The sequence below is a fragment of the Uloborus diversus genome, chromosome 9 (genome assembly GCF_026930045.1).
Source record: "Uloborus diversus isolate 005 chromosome 9, Udiv.v.3.1, whole genome shotgun sequence".
NCBI lineage: Eukaryota > Metazoa > Arthropoda > Arachnida > Araneae > Uloboridae > Uloborus > Uloborus diversus.
This window is the reverse complement of record NC_072739.1, coordinates 2,761,290-2,780,121: the sequence shown is the minus strand read 5'-3', so window position 1 is coordinate 2,780,121 and position 18,832 is coordinate 2,761,290. Positions and strand designations below refer to the sequence as shown.

General features: G+C 36.7%; 1 protein-coding gene across 1 annotated transcript in view; it reads left to right on the top strand.

The window, feature by feature from the left end:
- Positions 1-18,832, top strand: part of LOC129229229 (vesicular glutamate transporter 1-like) — a 109,204-nt gene that overhangs the window by 83,781 nt on the left and 6,591 nt on the right. Inside the window, 4 exon segments of the mRNA XM_054863490.1 lie at positions 106-242; positions 1,825-1,974; positions 3,889-4,021; positions 15,171-15,281. Of these exon segments, the coding sequence (XP_054719465.1) occupies positions 106-242; positions 1,825-1,974; positions 3,889-4,021; positions 15,171-15,281 (531 nt within the window).

Genomic DNA, 18,832 nt, shown 5'->3' with positions numbered 1-18,832 from the left:
AATTCGACCCACCCTACTGGACACTCCCCGTGAGGAACTTCTATCTCTGCCAGTGACTGCTATTCCTTTTCTGAGTTGCCTAATGCTTTGATAAAATCTTTCCAGGTTTTGCTGGAGTGGTGTGGTATGGCTTCTGGATGTGGCTCTGCTTTGAAAAACCCTCAAAGCATCCAACAATTTCCCAAGCAGAGCTGATCTACATTGAAAATAGCATAGGGAAAGTCTCGCACTCGGCACCTACGGTAAGCAATGTCAGAATGACAAAGCAAATGCACTAGATAAAGTGTTCATGGGAAAAAGCCTTCAGTATGTTTAACACTAGAACGACTGACATTTTCTGTATGCCTAGAAAGACTGAAGGGGTCAGTGTGGCCCCTACCCCTTTTTGGGGTGAATTTTTTGAGATTTTTTTCTGAGCGAGTCATCATGCCCGATACATCTTCTTTCATGACTAAATAAAAACTTAGTACGCAATTATTTTTAGTTTTTCTCTCTATACTGGCCATTAGGTTGAATTAGTTTTTCTTTCCAAGAGCAATGGCTACCGTTAGGCTGGTAAGCAGTCGGTACTGTTTATAACATTTGGATATCCAACCAGGGGCATAAAGAGGAAGTTATAAGATAAGATAGAGTGAATGGCTTTTTTTTTGATGCTACAGCAATTAGGAGAAAGGGAAAAAATAATTTTTTAAATTGAAAATAACTTAGGGGCCAGTGTGGCCTCTCCCTTCTTTCTAGGTATAAGGATCAATTATTTACAGTACTATGAGGCGAATGATTAAATGATTAAACAAGCATTCAAATAGTGTCATATAATGAAATGTCAGAAAGTTCCATTTAGTTCCGTTAGATATTATCAGAGTTATTAAACATCAAACTACGCGAGGGACCACACAGGCCCCTTCGTCTCTTTAGTGTTAAAGCGTTTGAGCAACTTGATTTAAAACTTTAAAAGAAAGTTTTCTCTTACTAAATAATTAGGACAAAAAAAAATAATGACAGTCCTTTGTTGAGAATTACTCAAGAAGAAAATCTTTGAATCTTCAGGCTTGGAAGATTCCTCCGGTACATTATTTGTATGGCAGACACTGCCCTGGTGGTGCTCTTGCCTTTGGTTAAGGCAGGATTCATCAAAAATCCTTCTCCAGATTTGGTCACCTGAAATGTCTTAAGTATGAACTAGGGGTGGCAAAGTGTACTCGGTTTGCACGAAATGCAATACCGAGTGGGCCTCGCTCATTGGTGCTGTGCGACGCCAGTCGCAGATTGAGAAAGTCTGCTGACTATTTCGGAATTGAAAAGATATTTCTTTCCGAATGAATCTACCGATTTTAAAATTGTAAAATAGTTGTAATAAGGTTAATAGCTATATTGCAACGTCATTGATAGTCCACCGACTTTTTATCGAAACTTACCACACCATTATCAATAAAATAGTCAATTTCCAAGTTTATTAGTCAATTATAATAGTCAATTATAATATACAATTATATAGTCAATTATAATATATTAATACAATTATATAGTCAATTATAATATTAGAACGACTGACATTTTCTGTATACCTAGAAAGACTGAAGGGGTGTGGCCCCTACCCCTTTTTGGGGTGAATTCTTTTAGAATTTTTTTCTGAGTGAGTCATCATGTCCGATGCACCTTCTTTCATGACTAAATAAAAACTTAGTACGCTATTATTTTTAGTTTTTCTCTCTATACAAACTAATAAGAGTCCTCTATACAAACTATAAGAGAGAACTTTAGTACGAAAGTATACTTTTAAAAAAATGTCAGTTCACCGAATTTAAGCTCTTCTTTTTGTTCCAGCTTAAAACAACCCCTTGGAAAGCCATGTTCACATCTATGCCTGTGTACGCGATCATCGTGGCCAACTTTTGCCGTAGCTGGACCTTCTACATGTTGCTCATTTCGCAACCTATGTACCTCAGACACGTCTTCAACTTCAATATTGATGAGGTTAGTTCGACATCATTAAGATTTAAATGCATTTTACTACCATTATACGAGGTGTGTTAAAAACGTAATCATTGCTCTGGTTTTTTCTACCAAAGTGTTTATTTTATTTATTCATTAATTAATTTATTTATATTTTAAATAACATTATATTCTTCTTCAAAGTAGTTCCCTTCTGCAGCTATACACCAGCATTCCATTGTTCCATTTCTTTGTAGCCTTCCTGAAAGGCTTCATTCGATAGGACCTTTAACACGTCGATCACTGTCGATTAAATATTCTTCAGGGTTGCGTAATGATCTTTAAAGATATTTTTCTATTTCAGGCAAGAGGAAAAAGTCTCGGGGACTCAGATCAGGTGAATAGGGATACTGGGGAACAACAAGAATGCCTTTTGTAGTCAAAGTTCCGTGATAGAAATGGCTGTATGATACGCATCTTCGGTCCCAATTTGAAGTTCGTTAAAGGGTTAAGTTTAACTGGTCATCCATCGTCTTAAATTTTAAACGACACCGGTGGTCTGTTCTCAGAAAAACCTTCACGCGTTTGACGTTTTAGTCAGTTTTTAAAATTGAAGGTTTTTTCAACGTATTGTCGATCTTCCAAAAATTATTTTTGCCAGCAAAACACTTGTGCTCTTGATAAGGAGAATCTTCCCCTTCTATCCGTTTGAACTTTTCAAAGTTTGCACTCAGGATTCTCAAACATACACCCGAGAATGGATGGAATAACGGGCATTTTTTTGAACACGCTGCAAACACACAACTAAACTGATGGCTCTCTCAAGAGTCACGTGACGGCTGTGCCGGATTGTGCATTTAGAAGGGATAAAGACACTTGTCTGGACACGCAGCAAAACACAGCGCTGACAAATCGCTCGCAGTGCTGTCAGGGCCGCTGAGAGTCCTTCTCAGTTTGGTCACAAAAGAATTTTATACTTAAGATTTTTAATGAACTCATTTGGAAAAGTTTCTTATTTTATTTTGTCCACCTTAAAATATAAAGCTTTTTTTTTTTCTTAAATACTACAATTTATTTAACTATCTTTATTTAAATATCACACTTCTTATACTGCACAGATGATTTATCTGATGGCAATTACTTTATTCATCACATTATGACTTTTAAAATTTAACTCTTGAGTGTTCTTTTTGTAGGCGGCATAGTATAAGTTAAAAGACTTAAAAGATGGACTCATACTTATGCAAAGTGGCAATACTTTTAGAAGCATGGATTAACCAACTACGGACGAAAACTTTAATATGTCAGAAACAAGCTCAATTTTTGAATTTATTTATTTATTTGCATTTTATTTATTTATTTATTATTCATTCATTTATTTATTTATTATTCATTCATTTATTTATTTATTATTCATTCATTCATTTATTTATTTTGCTCATTTACTTATTCATTTATTTGTTTATTTATCGAGCAATTACAAATTACTTGTTGCTTTCATTTGACTGAGTTGATGTTCCTTTGATTTTTTAGTTTTGCTATTCTTATAATGCAAATTCCTCTGGTCCACGGGCCTACCCGAGCATATCCCTCCTCCTGGGCGGTGGTGTCCATGTTGACTTTACTTAACTACTTACTTATTGTAATTTCAAAGTGTTTGTACTGAGCAGCGAAACTTTTCCAGTCTGGTATCCTCGGAGCGCTGCCCCACCTTCTGATGACTATAGTGGTGCCGTTTGGAGGACAACTGGCTGATTATTTGAGAAGACGGTTTGATGTTCCTTTGATTTTTTAGTTTTGCTGTTCTTATAATGCAAATTCCTCTGGTCCACGGGCCTACCCGAGCATATCCCCCCTCCTGGGCGGTGGTGTCCATGTTCTCCGCAGTTGACTTTACTTAACTATTTATTTATTGTAATTTCAAAGTGTTTGTACTGAGCAGCGAAACTTTTCCAGTCTGGTATCCTCGGAGCGCTGCCCCACCTTCTGATGACTATAGTGGTGCCGTTTGGAGGACAACTGGCTGATTACTTGAGAAGACGGGAAATCCTGACTACTACGTCTGTCAGGAAAATCTTCAATTGTGGAGGTAGGGAAACATGTTTTAAAAACTTTTTCTGGCAAAATATTTATTTACTAGTGGCACCCGCACGGCTTCCGTAATAGAAAAATTAAAGGTCTTTTGGTTCGCTTGTATATTTACAAATAATGTATGGTGAATTTTCTCGCCAATTGGCTTGTACCGACGTTACAGTTCCACGTTATGATAATTTCGTATCTCGCCAGTTGGCTTGTGCCCATGTTACGGTTCCACGTTATGATAATTTCGTAATTTATGATAGTTTTTTTCTTAAAATTGGAATAAAAAAAGAACCACATTGAATTTTCGAAAAATCGCTTCGAGGTGCACACCCCCATGCTACATACTAACTTTGTGCCAAATTTCATGAAAATCGGCCGAACGGTTTAGGCGCTATGCGCGTCACAGACATCCAGACATCCTCCGGACAGAGAGACTTTCTGCTTTATTATTAGTAAAGAAGATAAAGAAGATAATTTCGTATCTCGCCAATTGGCTTGTGCCCATGTTACGGTTCCACGTTATGATAATTTCGTAATTTATGATAGTTTTTTTCTTAAAATTGGAATAAAAAAAGAACCACATCGAATTTTCGAAAAATCGCTTCGAGGTGCACACCCCCATGCTACATACTAACTTTGTGCCAAATTTCATGAAAATCTGCCGAACGGTTTAGGCGCTATGCGCGTCACAGACATCCAAACATCCTCCGGACAGAGAGACTTTCTGCTTTATTATTAGTAACTAGTGGCACCCGCACGGCTTCGCCCGCAATAGAAAAATCAAAAGGTCTTTTGGTTCGCCTGTATATTTACAAATAATGTATAGTGAATTTTCTCGCCAGTTGGCTTGTACCGACATTACGGTTCCACGTTATGATCATTTCGTATATCGCCAATTGGCTTGTGCCCATGTTACGGTTCCACGTTATGATAATTTCGTAATTTATGATAGTTTTTTTTTCTTAAAATTGGAATAAAAAAAGAACCACATCGAATTTTCGAAAAATCGCTTCGAGGTGCACACCCCCATGCTACATACTAACTTTGTGCCAAATTTCATGAAAATCGGCCGAACGGTTTAAGCGCTATGCTCGTCACAGACATCCTACGGACATCCTACAGACATCCTCCAGACATCCTCCGGACAGAGAGACTTACTGCTTTATTATTAGTAAAGAAGATAAAGAAGTGTCAAACAACACTTCCGTACAGGGACAAAAGTACAGGGTGATCCAAAAGGCAGTTGATTTTTCAAAATCTCATACGTATTTAACTTTTTTGCATCAAAGCGCGGTGAGTTTTTGCTAATAAGGAAAACAAATTACTTTATGTCTGAATTTTCGACCAAATGGTGGCAATGGAGTGGAATTAATAAAATAATTATTTAATACTGTTAATTTTTATCAACAAAAGTGTTTCAATATTGCAGCTATTTAATGTGTTTTCTATCATCGCGAATTACAGCGTTCAGACGATAGGAAACACCCTGTACAGCTTTCAAAAAGCATTTCATAGATTAGATCTGACACATAATGGTCTATGGCATATTTTAACTGGGTGATAGAAGTGAACTGATCTCTATACATCCATCTCTTTAAATAGCCTAGCAACGAGAAGTCACAAGGTATAAGATCTGGAGATATTAGAATATATTTTTGCGGATTCTTAAAGTTTTACTTTAACAGCTTCATCACGCAAAGAGACCATGTCGAACCCACAGAAGTAAAAGATAAAATTTTATTAAACTTGGTTTTAAATTCAATTTTATGAATCTTCGAAAATCGCTTGTGCAATAATGTTTTTTATAGCAACATCAAAAAAACTGCCTGAGAGTCGATATAATATGCAATAAGTCAATTTGCTTTCTTCACGTATCACAAGATTGTATTCTACACATAATACGAGTGCCACCTTTTAGTTAAAAGTGAAACTGAAATAAAATGTACACTTTACAGCAAAAAAAAAAAAAATCGACGCAGCAAGAAGGAATAGTCAGAATAAAACGAAATTTTGCATAAGGGTCATTCTCCAGAAAACGTAACTTTTGAACTCAAATATTTTTCAATTTCAAAACCTTTTGTTTTCTTTTTTTTTTTTTTTCGTTCTTACCCGAAAGTGTTACCTAGATGAAGTAACCATAAACAATGGCCCAGCTAAGTTCCAATTATTTTACTCATAAATAAAAATAATTAAAAAATGCCTTGTTCATAGAAATTAAAAAAAAATCTTTTTAACTTTAATATTTAAAAATCGGGGCCAATCTTTACTAATAATAAAGCAGAAAGTCTCTCTGTCCGGAGGATATCTGTAGGATGTCTGTGACGCGCATAGCGCCTAAACCGTTCGGCCGATTTTCATGAAATTTGGCACAAAGTTAGTTTGTAGCATGGGGATGTGCACCTCGAAGCGATTTTTCGAAAATTCGATGTGGTTTTTTTTTATTCAAATTTTAAGAAAAAAAAAACTATCATAAATTACGAAATTATCATAACGTGGAATCGTACCATGGGCGCAAGCCAATGGGTGAGATACGAAATTATCATAACGTGGAACTGTAACGTCGGTACAAGCCAATTGTCGAGAAAATTCACCATACATTATTTGTAAATATATACAAGCGAACCAAAAGACCTTTAATTTTTCTATTACGGGCGAAGCCGTGCGGGTGCCACTAGTTTAATATAAAAGAAGTAATTTTTTTAATTCTGCAAACAATCAGCTATTTCAATGATTTGTGGGAATATAATATCAAGCTCTCTTAATTAAAGTACGGTTTAATTAGTAGTTTAAAATGTATGTCAAAAAATAGTATTTAGTAAATTTGAGGATATACTGGCAATTTATAATTTTGGTTCAATGTCTATTATTGATGTATTTCTCCTCCATCATTTATTTTCACCTCAGAAATAATAACATTGATAAGGTCTGTCACGGAGGTGAGGAATTTTCCATTAATATAGACCTAAAGATACATTTTTCAGGGGGAAAAAATTTTCGTTGCTACAATCTGCTGATGTTAAGCATATGAAAAAATGTTCACTTATTATTTTACATTAATTTACATCCCTGAAATTCAAGTTCACGAAGGTGAGAAGTCAGAATAATCACACTAAGTTTTTGAAGCAAAATCTATCTTTTTGTTTTTCGACAAAAATCTCACAACTCCCTTGTGATACAAGGAGGCTCCCTTGTATCATCTTTACTAATAATAAAGCAGTAAGTCTCTCTGTCCGGAGGATGTCTGGAGGATGTCTGGAGGATGTCTGTAGGATGTCCGTAGGATGTCTGTGACGCGCATAGCGCTTAAACCGTTCGGCCGATTTTCATGAAATTTGGCACAAAGTTAGTATGTAGCATGGGGGTGTGCACCTCGAAGCGATTTTTCGAAAATTCGATGTGGTTCTTTTTTTATTCCAATTTTAAGAAAAAAAGTATCATAAATTACGAAATTATCGTAACGTGGAACCGTAACATGGGCACAAGCCAATTGGTGAGATACGAAATGATCATAACGTGGAACCGTAATGTCGGTACAAGCCAACTGGCGAGAAAATTCACTATACATTATTTGTAAATATACAGGCGAACCAAAAGACCTTTTGATTTTTCTATTGCGGGCGAAGCCGTGCGGGTATCACTAGTTACTAATAATAAAGCAGTAAGTCTCTCTGTCCGGAGGATGTCTGTAGGATGTCTGTAGGATGTCTGTAGGATATCCGTAGGATGTCTGTGACGCGCATAGCGCTTAAACCGTTCGGCCGATTTTCATGAAATTTGGCGCAAAGTTAGTATGTAGCATGGGGGTGTGCACCTCGAAGCGATTTTTCGAAAATTCAATGTGGTTCTTTTTTTATTCAAATTTTAAGAAAAAAAAACTATCATAAATTACGAAATTATCATAACGTGGAATCGTAACATGGGCACAAGCCAATTGGCGAGATACGAGATTATCATAACGTGGAACTGTAACGTCGGTACAAGCCAATTGGCGAGAAAATTCACCATACATTATTTGTAAATATACAGGCGAACCAAAAGACCTTTTGATTTTTCTATTACGGGCGAAGTCGTACGGGTGCCACTAGTGGAAAATAAAATGTGATGGCATTACTGCCACGTGTTAATGAGGAATGGCATTTTGTGTTTAGGTAACGGAGGTGAGAATTTATTGTGTGACATGACTTCTTGTCCTACTAAAACGAACTAAAACACAATATTAAAAAAATAAATATACTTAAATGATTAGTATTTGAGACACTTGTGAAAGGAATAATAAATAAATAAGTATATACTTTTAATTAAACAAGTTATTAAGCAACATAAACAGTCACACAAGGTGTGTGACATGCTACGGAAGTGAGAATTCACATGTTGTGAATTGACTAAAATAAAAATTTTTACTTAACAATTGTTGGCGGTTTTAAATAGATATATTTTTGATGAAATTAAAAATCATTGTTAAATGAATTGTTCCTTAAAGTTTTTACTGGTAAAAGGCGCGTGTGACAGAAAAGTTACACTTTTTGAAGAATGGCCCTTAAGTAAGGACAACACTAATACTTGTACAAGAAAGTGATTACAAAACGAAAGCAAACTAATAGTTTGTTACTGGAAAAACCAAGTGAAAGAAGGTTTTATTACCATGTTTTTCCACGCGCGCGTGGAATATAACGCGAATGTGCAAGTTGATGCAAGAGAGCATACCACTAAGGTGGAGTGAAAATGGCCAAAAGATTTTTTTTTTTTTCAAATTTAAAATAGCTTGACAGGTCAAAATGTGCCATTTGATCACCAAAACAAAGCGTGAAATTTTCAAGAGATTTGAAAAATATTTTGATCTCTCTTCGCTACCTTTTATTTTACAATATTTAGTGACATTACGTAAAAAATTGACTGTACATCCGGCAAACTCTTTATCGTTTTAGCCGCCTCTAAGCACAACAAAAAATATCCCAAATATTATACAAAATGCAATAAAATATCAAAAATACAAAAAACAATAAAATTAAAAAAATCTAAATGCATTAAATATCCCAAATATTTAGAAAATCCACGCTTCGTCTCAAACTTGGGCATGCGTGAAGCGATGCGTGTGCAGAGGAAGCCATCTTGTGCTTTCCGCCCACAAACAGCTTTTGCCTACTCTGTCACCAGCTTAAATGTCTGTTTTCGTTAGCCGAGACTTTCCGCCAATTTGCGCATGCGTCAGGTCTTTTCTGATTTTATCAAAATAGGGAGGGAGACCCGGAAGTAAAAGGTGCAAAATGACGTGTTCAGCAGTTCTTCCAGTGCGAGCGGAAAGTGCCCATCTTCAACCTATCTCCCCTTTTTAAAATGGAATCTATCCTGAGTGTTAGTCTTTGCTTTCGAGAACGGACAGTACATGTCTTTTCAAAGCTTGTGTGTGGTTTGGAAATTTTCCGAAGATGATGTTTGGAGTCACCTCCGTTGTGACAAGATAACCGAGCTCAGCGTCTGTCATATCTTTGATTATTGGAGGTGATGAGATCTGGCATACATCCCAATTAATCATGTCGAAATATTTGACAGTGTCGAAGCTGTTCGGGAAACATAACAATCCATATTGGTTCACTGAATTTTGTAGAAGCTCTGGCTTTCATAACCCGTCGCAGGTCCAGTTTACGTACATATAACCCATGATCGGTCATCATGAGAATATTCTCTAGGTGAGCAAAAAAAAAAGCATTGTGTGCGATGAATTACAAGGTCAACGATATTTTTTTTTTTGAGCAATCACGATTGCTTATTGTTCTCACTTGACAGTTTTGAATTCCTATGATTTTATTTTCCCCCCGCCTCCCTCTGCAGCACCATGGTCGGTCGGCCGGCCGGCCGCCTCACGAAGCTGCTCCTCTAGCGAAAACTGTCTCCATGTTGCGTCACTTACTTGTCTACACTTACACATACACCTACACACACAAACGCATACATACAGGCACCTACACATACACACACCTACACATACACATAACTACCCACACATACACATACCCCCCACACAAACACACACATACCCTACATACACCTACACACACAAACACATACACACACGCATACATACATACACACACACCCCACATACACCTACACACACAAACACATACACACACGCATACATACATACACACACACCTACATATACACACACACCTACACATACACATACCTACACATACACATAACTACCCACACATACACATACCCCCCACACAAACACACACACACCCCACATACACCTACACACACAAACACATACACACACGCATACATACATACATACACACCTACATATACACACACACCTACACATACACACACGCATACATACATACACACACACCTACACATACATACACCTACACCTACACACAACTACCCACACATACACATACCCCCCCCCCCCACACACAAACACACATACACACACGCCTACATACACATACACTCGTGATTGCGAAAAACATAATTTGAATTCAAGATGTCCAAGTTCAAATTAATTTTCTTTTTTTTCTTTGGGGCAAAGGCATCGTGACTCAACAAGTATTTGGTGAAGATGCCTAGATCCATCTTTGCATGACCAGTGGGCTTTTACGGCAAACCATGTTGGGGCGTGCATGCGAATGATGAATTTAACAAGCGTTTTCGAATCGTGCAGAACTCATGTTGCTAATATAGCAGCCGATCTGTTCGCGACTCCGATCCAATCGCAAGCTTTAGCCAGTGAAGGTAGAGAGATTGTCATTTTCTTACGTTTCATATTTTTCTTTGCCTTAGTCTCAATTCTTTTTTCATTAGGTATGTACGCATCATCTGTCACACTGTCCAACGAGTGAGAGTCATCTTCGACTGTCTGTATCTGCAAAATTGGGTTGATTTTTTCTGTTTGATGTTTAGCTTATTTACTCGATTGAGTAATAGCTTCCTCTCTTTTAACTTTTCTCCCCAATTTCGTCGTCTCTCCTCATCTATACTACCGATTATCATAATTCTCAATCCTCTTTGATCTTGCAGACCTTCCTTTGCTGGAACTTACATTCTTTTGAGCATTTCTTCTTTCTTTCTTTCGGTGCTTAATTGCACAGGTTTATTTTGATGAGGACTACAATCTGAGTGCTTTGCCTCCCTTACGCATGATATATTTTATTACACATATTAACAACACATGAAAGAATTTACATCACAACGAGGGGTTGGTACAACCGGAGCGAGGGTGGGAGTCGAACCCACCGCCTCAAGTGTGACAATGTCAAGCAGTCACTCAGACCACTCGGACACTGATGCCCCTTTTGAGCATTTGCAATTTGAAATCATGTCGAAGGACTTACATTTGCTGATATGAAATAGGCTGTAGGCTTTGTTACGAAAGTAAGTTGGTCTCTGTTGGTAGTTGAGATTATCTTTTTTCCCCTTTGTAAACCTTCAGGATTGTATTATATTTGTAGTGGAATGCTATGAGTTTTTCAACTGCGCGCGCAAGACTTGCCGTTGGAAGGGGGGCCTTTGTCCAGATCTCTTCCACTTCATAACAAAGTTTGTGCGATATGTCCAAAAATTGATGGGTATTTTCCATTTCCGGTCTTGAGATTTTGTTGTAGTTGCATATACGAGGGCAATTCGGAAAGTAACCTCCGAATCGCTGTAAATAAGACAAACCAGCACAGAGGAAAAACATTTATTTACATATCAAAGGTACAACTCTCCTCTATTTTTCAACGTAGTCGCCGCCATTATTTAGGCACTTGTCGTACCGTTTTACCAATTCATCAATTCCATCTGCATAAAAAGCGGCCGCCGGCGATTTAAGTCAATGTGTCACTGCGCTTTTAAGTTCCTCGTCGTCAGCGAAATGCTGTCCCCCAAGCCACTTCTTCATTGCAGTGAACAGATGGTAATCAGAAGGAGCCAAGTCTGGGCTACAGACGGCCTTCCTTTGCGTGATTCGTCATGGATGTCTGTTCTTCCAACCTTGAAAAAGCATACCCACTGACGCACTACACCTTCACTCCTAATGTTTGGGCCGTATACGGAACACAATTCATGATGGATATCCGCTGCTGACATTTTTCTGGTCAAAGGAAATCTTATCACTCCTCGCACCTCACATTTCGCGGGACTTTCTATGGCGGCACTCATTTTGTCACGCTATAACTAGCAAACGCTTGGTCCTACACCACTCTCACTTTCCCACTGGCAGCTTACTGAATCACAGATTGCTCGTGCATTCGATTGAGGGCGCTCCGAACCGTACTTCCAGCGCCACGCCCAAGCGGCGGTTACTTTCCGAATTGCCCTCGTATTTCTTCATAACATCGGTGTAAGTTGGGAGAGTATTGGACGGAAGTTTTTGTGGAGTGCCAAATATCACGCATAATACTTTGTCTCTTGTAACTACTGTTAATTTGATTTACGTAATAAATGTAGTGTTTATTATTTAATAACTAATATATAATATATTTAATAGTATTTTTCAGCAGACGGTAGAAAATCTTTCTCGGAAAAACACGCATACGGAGAACCAGATAACTGAAATTAATTTTCAGCCTAAATAGTTTGATCCTAATCAAGCTATGATTTCGTACTGTAAGATAATAGTACTAGTATAATAAGCCGTGCTAAATTCAGACAGAACCTGGCTACAAAATTGTACATGATAACCCATTAAATCTATAGAAAGAAACTAACCTTTGCATCCACTACACTCACCGGAGGATTGCTGCAAAACTAATAATAATGGACGGGAAAAAATAACCTTTTATTTTTCTGATAACTACTAATTCTATTCATCGGAAATAACATGAAATATTTAACAATGTTAATTTCAATAACCATTAGCACAAAAAATTACAAAATACTTGTATGGCGTTCAAAGTGTCGTACAAAGTCTTTCAGTGTAGCATTTTCGCAAAAAATCTCAAAATGGCAATTTTTCAGTAAAGCGAGGGGAGATCAAAAAATTGTCAGAAAATATTGTGATTTTACAGAATTGTTACTGTATACACAAAAGGCACGTTTTCCACATACAAGCTTATAAGAATTTAAAAAAAAGAGTTTTTTCACTCCACCCCAATAGACACATAGCAAACTCGAACGATGCCATACGTCATCTCGTACCACAACTACTGTAAAGACCCCACAAATTCGTTCTAACTCAAAGGGCGTCCTCCTTACTGTCCAAAGTGATCCCAGATAAGCTCGTTTGTGAAACAGTTCCGATTCCGAGTCACAACTGACTACAACTGTATTTATGTCGAGGACTGCATACTAAGTGCCTTGCCTCCATTATTTTTTTATACCGATAGATGGCAGCACCATCACCGGATGGTACAGTTAATGAGAATTTAGAACTAGTCCAGGAGCTAATAGCTACCTGGTGCTAGCACCCCCAGAGGTATCGTTTCACTTGGAGGACATTGGGACCACGAGCATATTTAACGTCGCCCAGTCCCCTTTAATGACGATGGTGGATCTTCGACCATCGAGGTTCGAACTCAGGATCCTCCGGCCCCGAATCCGAAACTCTACCGTTCGGGCTACCACGGCCCTGTGAAACAGTTGAAACATTTTAAAAGAACATACTGTTTTCTTCTTCTTCTTCTTCTTTTTTTTTTCTTTTTTTTTTTTTTTGCTTTTTCTCCAGAAATATTTCCCGCTTTTGTTTAAAATTGATTAGTTCTCGTCTATTCTTTTTTACCCGACTGCGCATGCGCGACGCAAAGGAGGGTAATGTGTTTATAAGTCTATGTATGTATGTTTGTCCCGATGTGGCGTTGCAAGGTCTAAACGCCTTATCCAATTTTGGTAATTCTTACGTCAATCGATTTGTCTTAACCTTGGGAGTGTCACTAAACACATGACAGTAATGAAAACTCACCATATTAACAACCAGTTGCCATTTTGTCAGTTCGGGATCGTGTCGCACGCTACCTGCGTGCGACAAATGCAGGTAGCTTTCACTGCCTGATTTTTTTGTTTACTTAGTCTACTAATTGGTCTAAGCGATTGTTTCTCACACTTGAGGCGGTGGGTTCGACTCCCACCCTCCCTCCGGATGTACTTTCCCCTCTTTCTGATGTAAATTCTTTCATGTGCTGTTTATATGCATTCTGTACTGTAATAAAAAATATATCATGTGTAAGGGAGGCAAGACACTCAGATTGTATTCCTGATCGAAATAAAGCCGTGCAATAAGCACCAAAAGAAAGAAAGTCTACTAATTCGATTTTCATCTCTAACATGTTGCATTTGTTTTTGTCGTGGTTCAGGGGACTTAGTTTCGCGACGCGTATTTTCTTGACAACCTGTTTTAGTTTTACGTGAAAGATTTGACTGACGACGTTTCCTTGCTCGTGTCATCATGAGTTATACAGGCTGTTTATATAGCTGTGCTGTGGTTGACTTAAGTTCGCGCATTTTTGCCGAAGGCCAAGCACATGTAGCTTTAAGCCGAGTTAGGTCCCTAGAGGGACTAATTATCAGTAGTTTAGACCACCGCAAGTTATTTAATAAACCTCAAGATACAAACTCTCTCAATGAAATGACAAGATTGCGAAATTTTCCGTCTTATAATCACAATAACTAAGTCAATAAAAATTAACTAAAAGTGTAAAATAAAAAATTATTAAATAAAAACAAAAAACCCGACTACGTAAAAACCAAAAAAAAAAAAAACTGAAAAGAAAAATGTATTTTGTAAAATGCCCAGTAGTTTAGAATGTCATTAAGTACTACTGAATAACTACTCCATTGAAATAGTTTTATAATCGTACACAGATAAGACAAATCATAAATTCAAAAGCAGAATAGAAGCACCAACAGTCTAGGCTCATTTAAGTTTTACGGGAATCCTTGATTCAGAAATGAATGTGCCTCGACTGTTGATCCTTTTATTCTGCTTTTGAATTTTTGATTTGTCTTACCCTGTGTATACGATTATAAAACTATTTCAATGGTGTAGTTATTCAGTAGTACTTAATAACATTCTAAACTACTGGGTTTATACATTTTTCTATTTAGTTTTTTTGATTTCTACGCAGTCGGGTTTTTTGTTTTTATTTATAATTTTTTTTATTATATTTAGTCAACGGAAACCTATTTTTTCCCACACTATTTCATCCTTCACCTTTCTTTCTTCATAGGTTTTGGACTAGAAGCGGCGTTTTTGCTCATCGTTGCGTACACTAGAAGCACAGCGACCGCTTTGATAGCTTTAACTCTTGCAGTAGGATTTAGTGGATTTGCGATTTCAGGTAAGAACGAGTATTTATTTCACAATGGGGTTGTTTCCTTCAGTCAAAAGTAGTACTTTTAGTAACTGAAATTGACTGAATAAGCAAAAAAAATGACATGAACCTAGAAAATTCTTTCAACCCCAACAGTTATTTTTTAATTAATTTTTTAAAATGTCCGATTTTTCAAACAAGGCGTGGTCTTGATGACGTCACAAATGATGCACTTTTGCCGCATCTTTGTACCGCGTTTCCACGTTATGGTAATCAAGCAGCGAATTAAAATTGCGCTCTACGCTTGCTATCAACCATATCGTTGCCAATACGCGTGAGTAAAGATGCGAATTAAATATTTTGCACTGTGAATGGCAACACAGAATGGCATTTCATTATTTGTGATGTCATCGGCAAGAAATGTAAACAATGAAAGATCACCGATTTAAGTAATTTTTTAAAAATATTAAACTTTCTCAAATTATGTAAAAAATGGTTAGATCCTATGTTTTTAAGCATGTTCTTTCAGAAAAAAATGCTTTTTAAATATTGGAAACGACTCCATTCTTCTCTCATTGATTTTCGGCTTATTCGTCACAGATATGTAGATAAAAGCTGCACAGAAAACCTCAAAAAAGGCAAGAATGTCGAAAATATTTTTATGTGACCACAAATGTGTGCAAATCATATTTGGTTTCCCTTTTTCAATTTACTTGCTTTAAACTATCCCAAGCTCCAATTGGAATACTTCTACTCCCTTTAACTCAGGGCTCACCCGACAGATTCTGAACCCCAGCTTTAAAGTTCAAAGCAACTCTTCTTTTAAACTTTCAAATATAGACACGTAAAAGATATGCCCCTTTAAAATTTAAAAAAGCCGGATTTTTTATTTAATTTAAAGCTTTTAAGTCATGTATCTTCCAGCACAAGAGGAAATCAGGTCAAAGCTTCAATGTTACTAAAAATAGGAGAAATAATTGCTCATAGCACAAAGAATATCAAGACGGCACAAATGCAAAAATCAAATTTCTACGAATTGGCTAGTTCGACTATTTAAATCAGTTGTACCGCTTTGCACTATTTTTTTCCTCTAAAAGTAATAAGTTCTCAAAATTAAAGAATTAGAATTTTAAACAAATTTTGCAGCTGTTCAGGAATTTTTAAAAAAAAAGTGCAGATTTTTTTTTTCAATGGCTGGTAGCAAGAAAAAGTTACAAAGAACAAAATAGCAAAAACAAACACAATACACAGAACAAGGAACAATACAGGAACAATGAAGTGAAATATTACATGTATAAAAAAACATGCAGAATTGAAGTCATTTTTTCGTCATTGCACTGTAAAACCAGAAAGTAAGAAGTGTTGACGCATGCGCAGCTCACACGGCAATCTCAGTTCTGCACCAAACGCAAAGTGTAATCCGAACCCAAATGCACACTATGACTATGAAAACGAAGAATTTTAAGACGTTACAGGTAATTTAAATGGAACGTTTCGGGATTACGTAGGTTTTTCCCAGTTTCCTGGGAAAGTTAAGTATTTTTGTCAAAAACTTTCTTCAATTACTCCAAATTGCACAAATGTAGACTTCTCATTGTCGATAAAATATTTTTAGCTGCCAGTTTAAAGAGTGACTGAACGTATTTATTTACCATCAATGATCTGTTCCATGTTATGACCCTATACCCTCACTCCCGGCAAAAGAGCTCACGCTCTCCACCGAAGAAAAATCATGATCCGTATCTGATCGGTATACAATAGTGCTTTTTTTTTAAATAAAATTTTATAAGCATTAGATATTTCATTCATTTAAAGAATAACCCAAAGCCAGCAAAGTAATTGAGGGACAAAACAATTTTGTGGTTATGTTTTCAACTGAAAGTTTTAAAAATTGCAAAAGAAGTTACTTTAGTTTTAGTCAACTTTTTTTCTAATATTTTACTTGCTTTATCAGTTTTTTTTAAATTGTGTATGAATAATTATTTGGTATACTTCTTGCTATTTTTTGTGCAGTTCTTGAAGGCACTGGTCAATTCTCTTACTTTAACATCAAATATATATATAGCGTTTGAAATGTTATTTTTATTACCTGTACAATGTATAGTTATTGCCTTCTTTTTTCTTTGTTCTTGGATGTTGCAAAAGATTGACGTTTAGTAAATTCTGCTCGCATAGGACACCATCTGGTAATTCGAAGAAATAATGTACAGCTTCAATTCACAGAGTTGAACGAATATTCTAAGAGAACGACTTCTCAGACGCTTTTTCCGCTCACGTTTTAACAAATAAAAAGTATAAAAATGCATCCAGGCGGTGTTTAGTAATCTAATGACGTAGCAAAATAAAATCCATAAGTATATCTACAAAAGCCCACTATAATTCGGGGATGAATGTCATTGTGGACTTGGTCAACTGATTATCCAGTTACATCACATTCATCAATTCTCTTTTGAATCATTCGAATACAAATTTGTCGAGCCCTTTCTGAGAGTGAATACCACGAAATACAGGCAAATAACTACTCAGTTTTGCTAACTACCAGTTATTAAAACTCCAATGTTGTAATATTTTCTAAGAAAGAGTAGCCCGGACAAGAGTGTGAACTTGTTTTCCATGCACTTAGAGTTTGAATTTCGCATGATTGCGGAGGTTTGCTAACTACCAGTTATTAAAACTCCAATGTCGTAATATTTTCTAAGAAAGAGTAGCCCGGACGCATATAAACAACCTCTACTCAGCTAGGGACCTTGCAATAGTTTTGACATTTCTGATTGGCCAATCGACGCAAATGCGTCGGTCATATCCCCCTCCCTCCCATCCCAACGCTTGTAAATACATTTCGTTATTCAAAAGTTCTGAATTCACCTTTGAATGTGTTTACATCCTCCCACTCCCCTTTAAATAATGTCTAGAAGATCTTGTTTCGAAATGAAACAATAATTAGTGTATGAAGGAGATGGATGACGTGTTTACGTATGACGTTTTTTCGTGGTAGCCAATCAGCAGTCTACAAATTTCTTACATGATCTCTAACAAAGTAATGGTTGTTTATATGCAGCTCGGACAAGAGTGTGAACTCGTTTTCAATGCACTTGGAGAATGAATTTCGCATGATTGCGGAATTCAAGTCCTTAAGTATAGGGCATTGCGATGTGTTCCGTGCCAAGTTTAAGTTCGAAGAGGAATAAAAGAGATGTGGTTATTCATCAAAATTCACCCCAGTTCGAAATTTTCTTCAATTTAAGAGGAAAGACAGTAGGGTGTTGTCATAGTTATACATCAAAGTATCAATCTGCTCGGGTAATTTAGGGGAACATGGGGCAAAGTGAAATGGTGAAATATTTACTTTGCGTTTTGATCTACCTATCTGGTATTTTTTTACTTATGTAGTACCATATGTAGTCAATTCCAGTCAGGGAAAAAATACCACCGAAGGTTAAAGCATTTGGTAATAAAGGCAATTTTTAAAAAATTATACTCAATTGTAATAATTTAATGTAAGCCAAAAATTATTTTTGTTGCTATAAAATGATAAAGTTCTTATTTTAAATATTAACTGAGGCCTCCTAATATTCAAT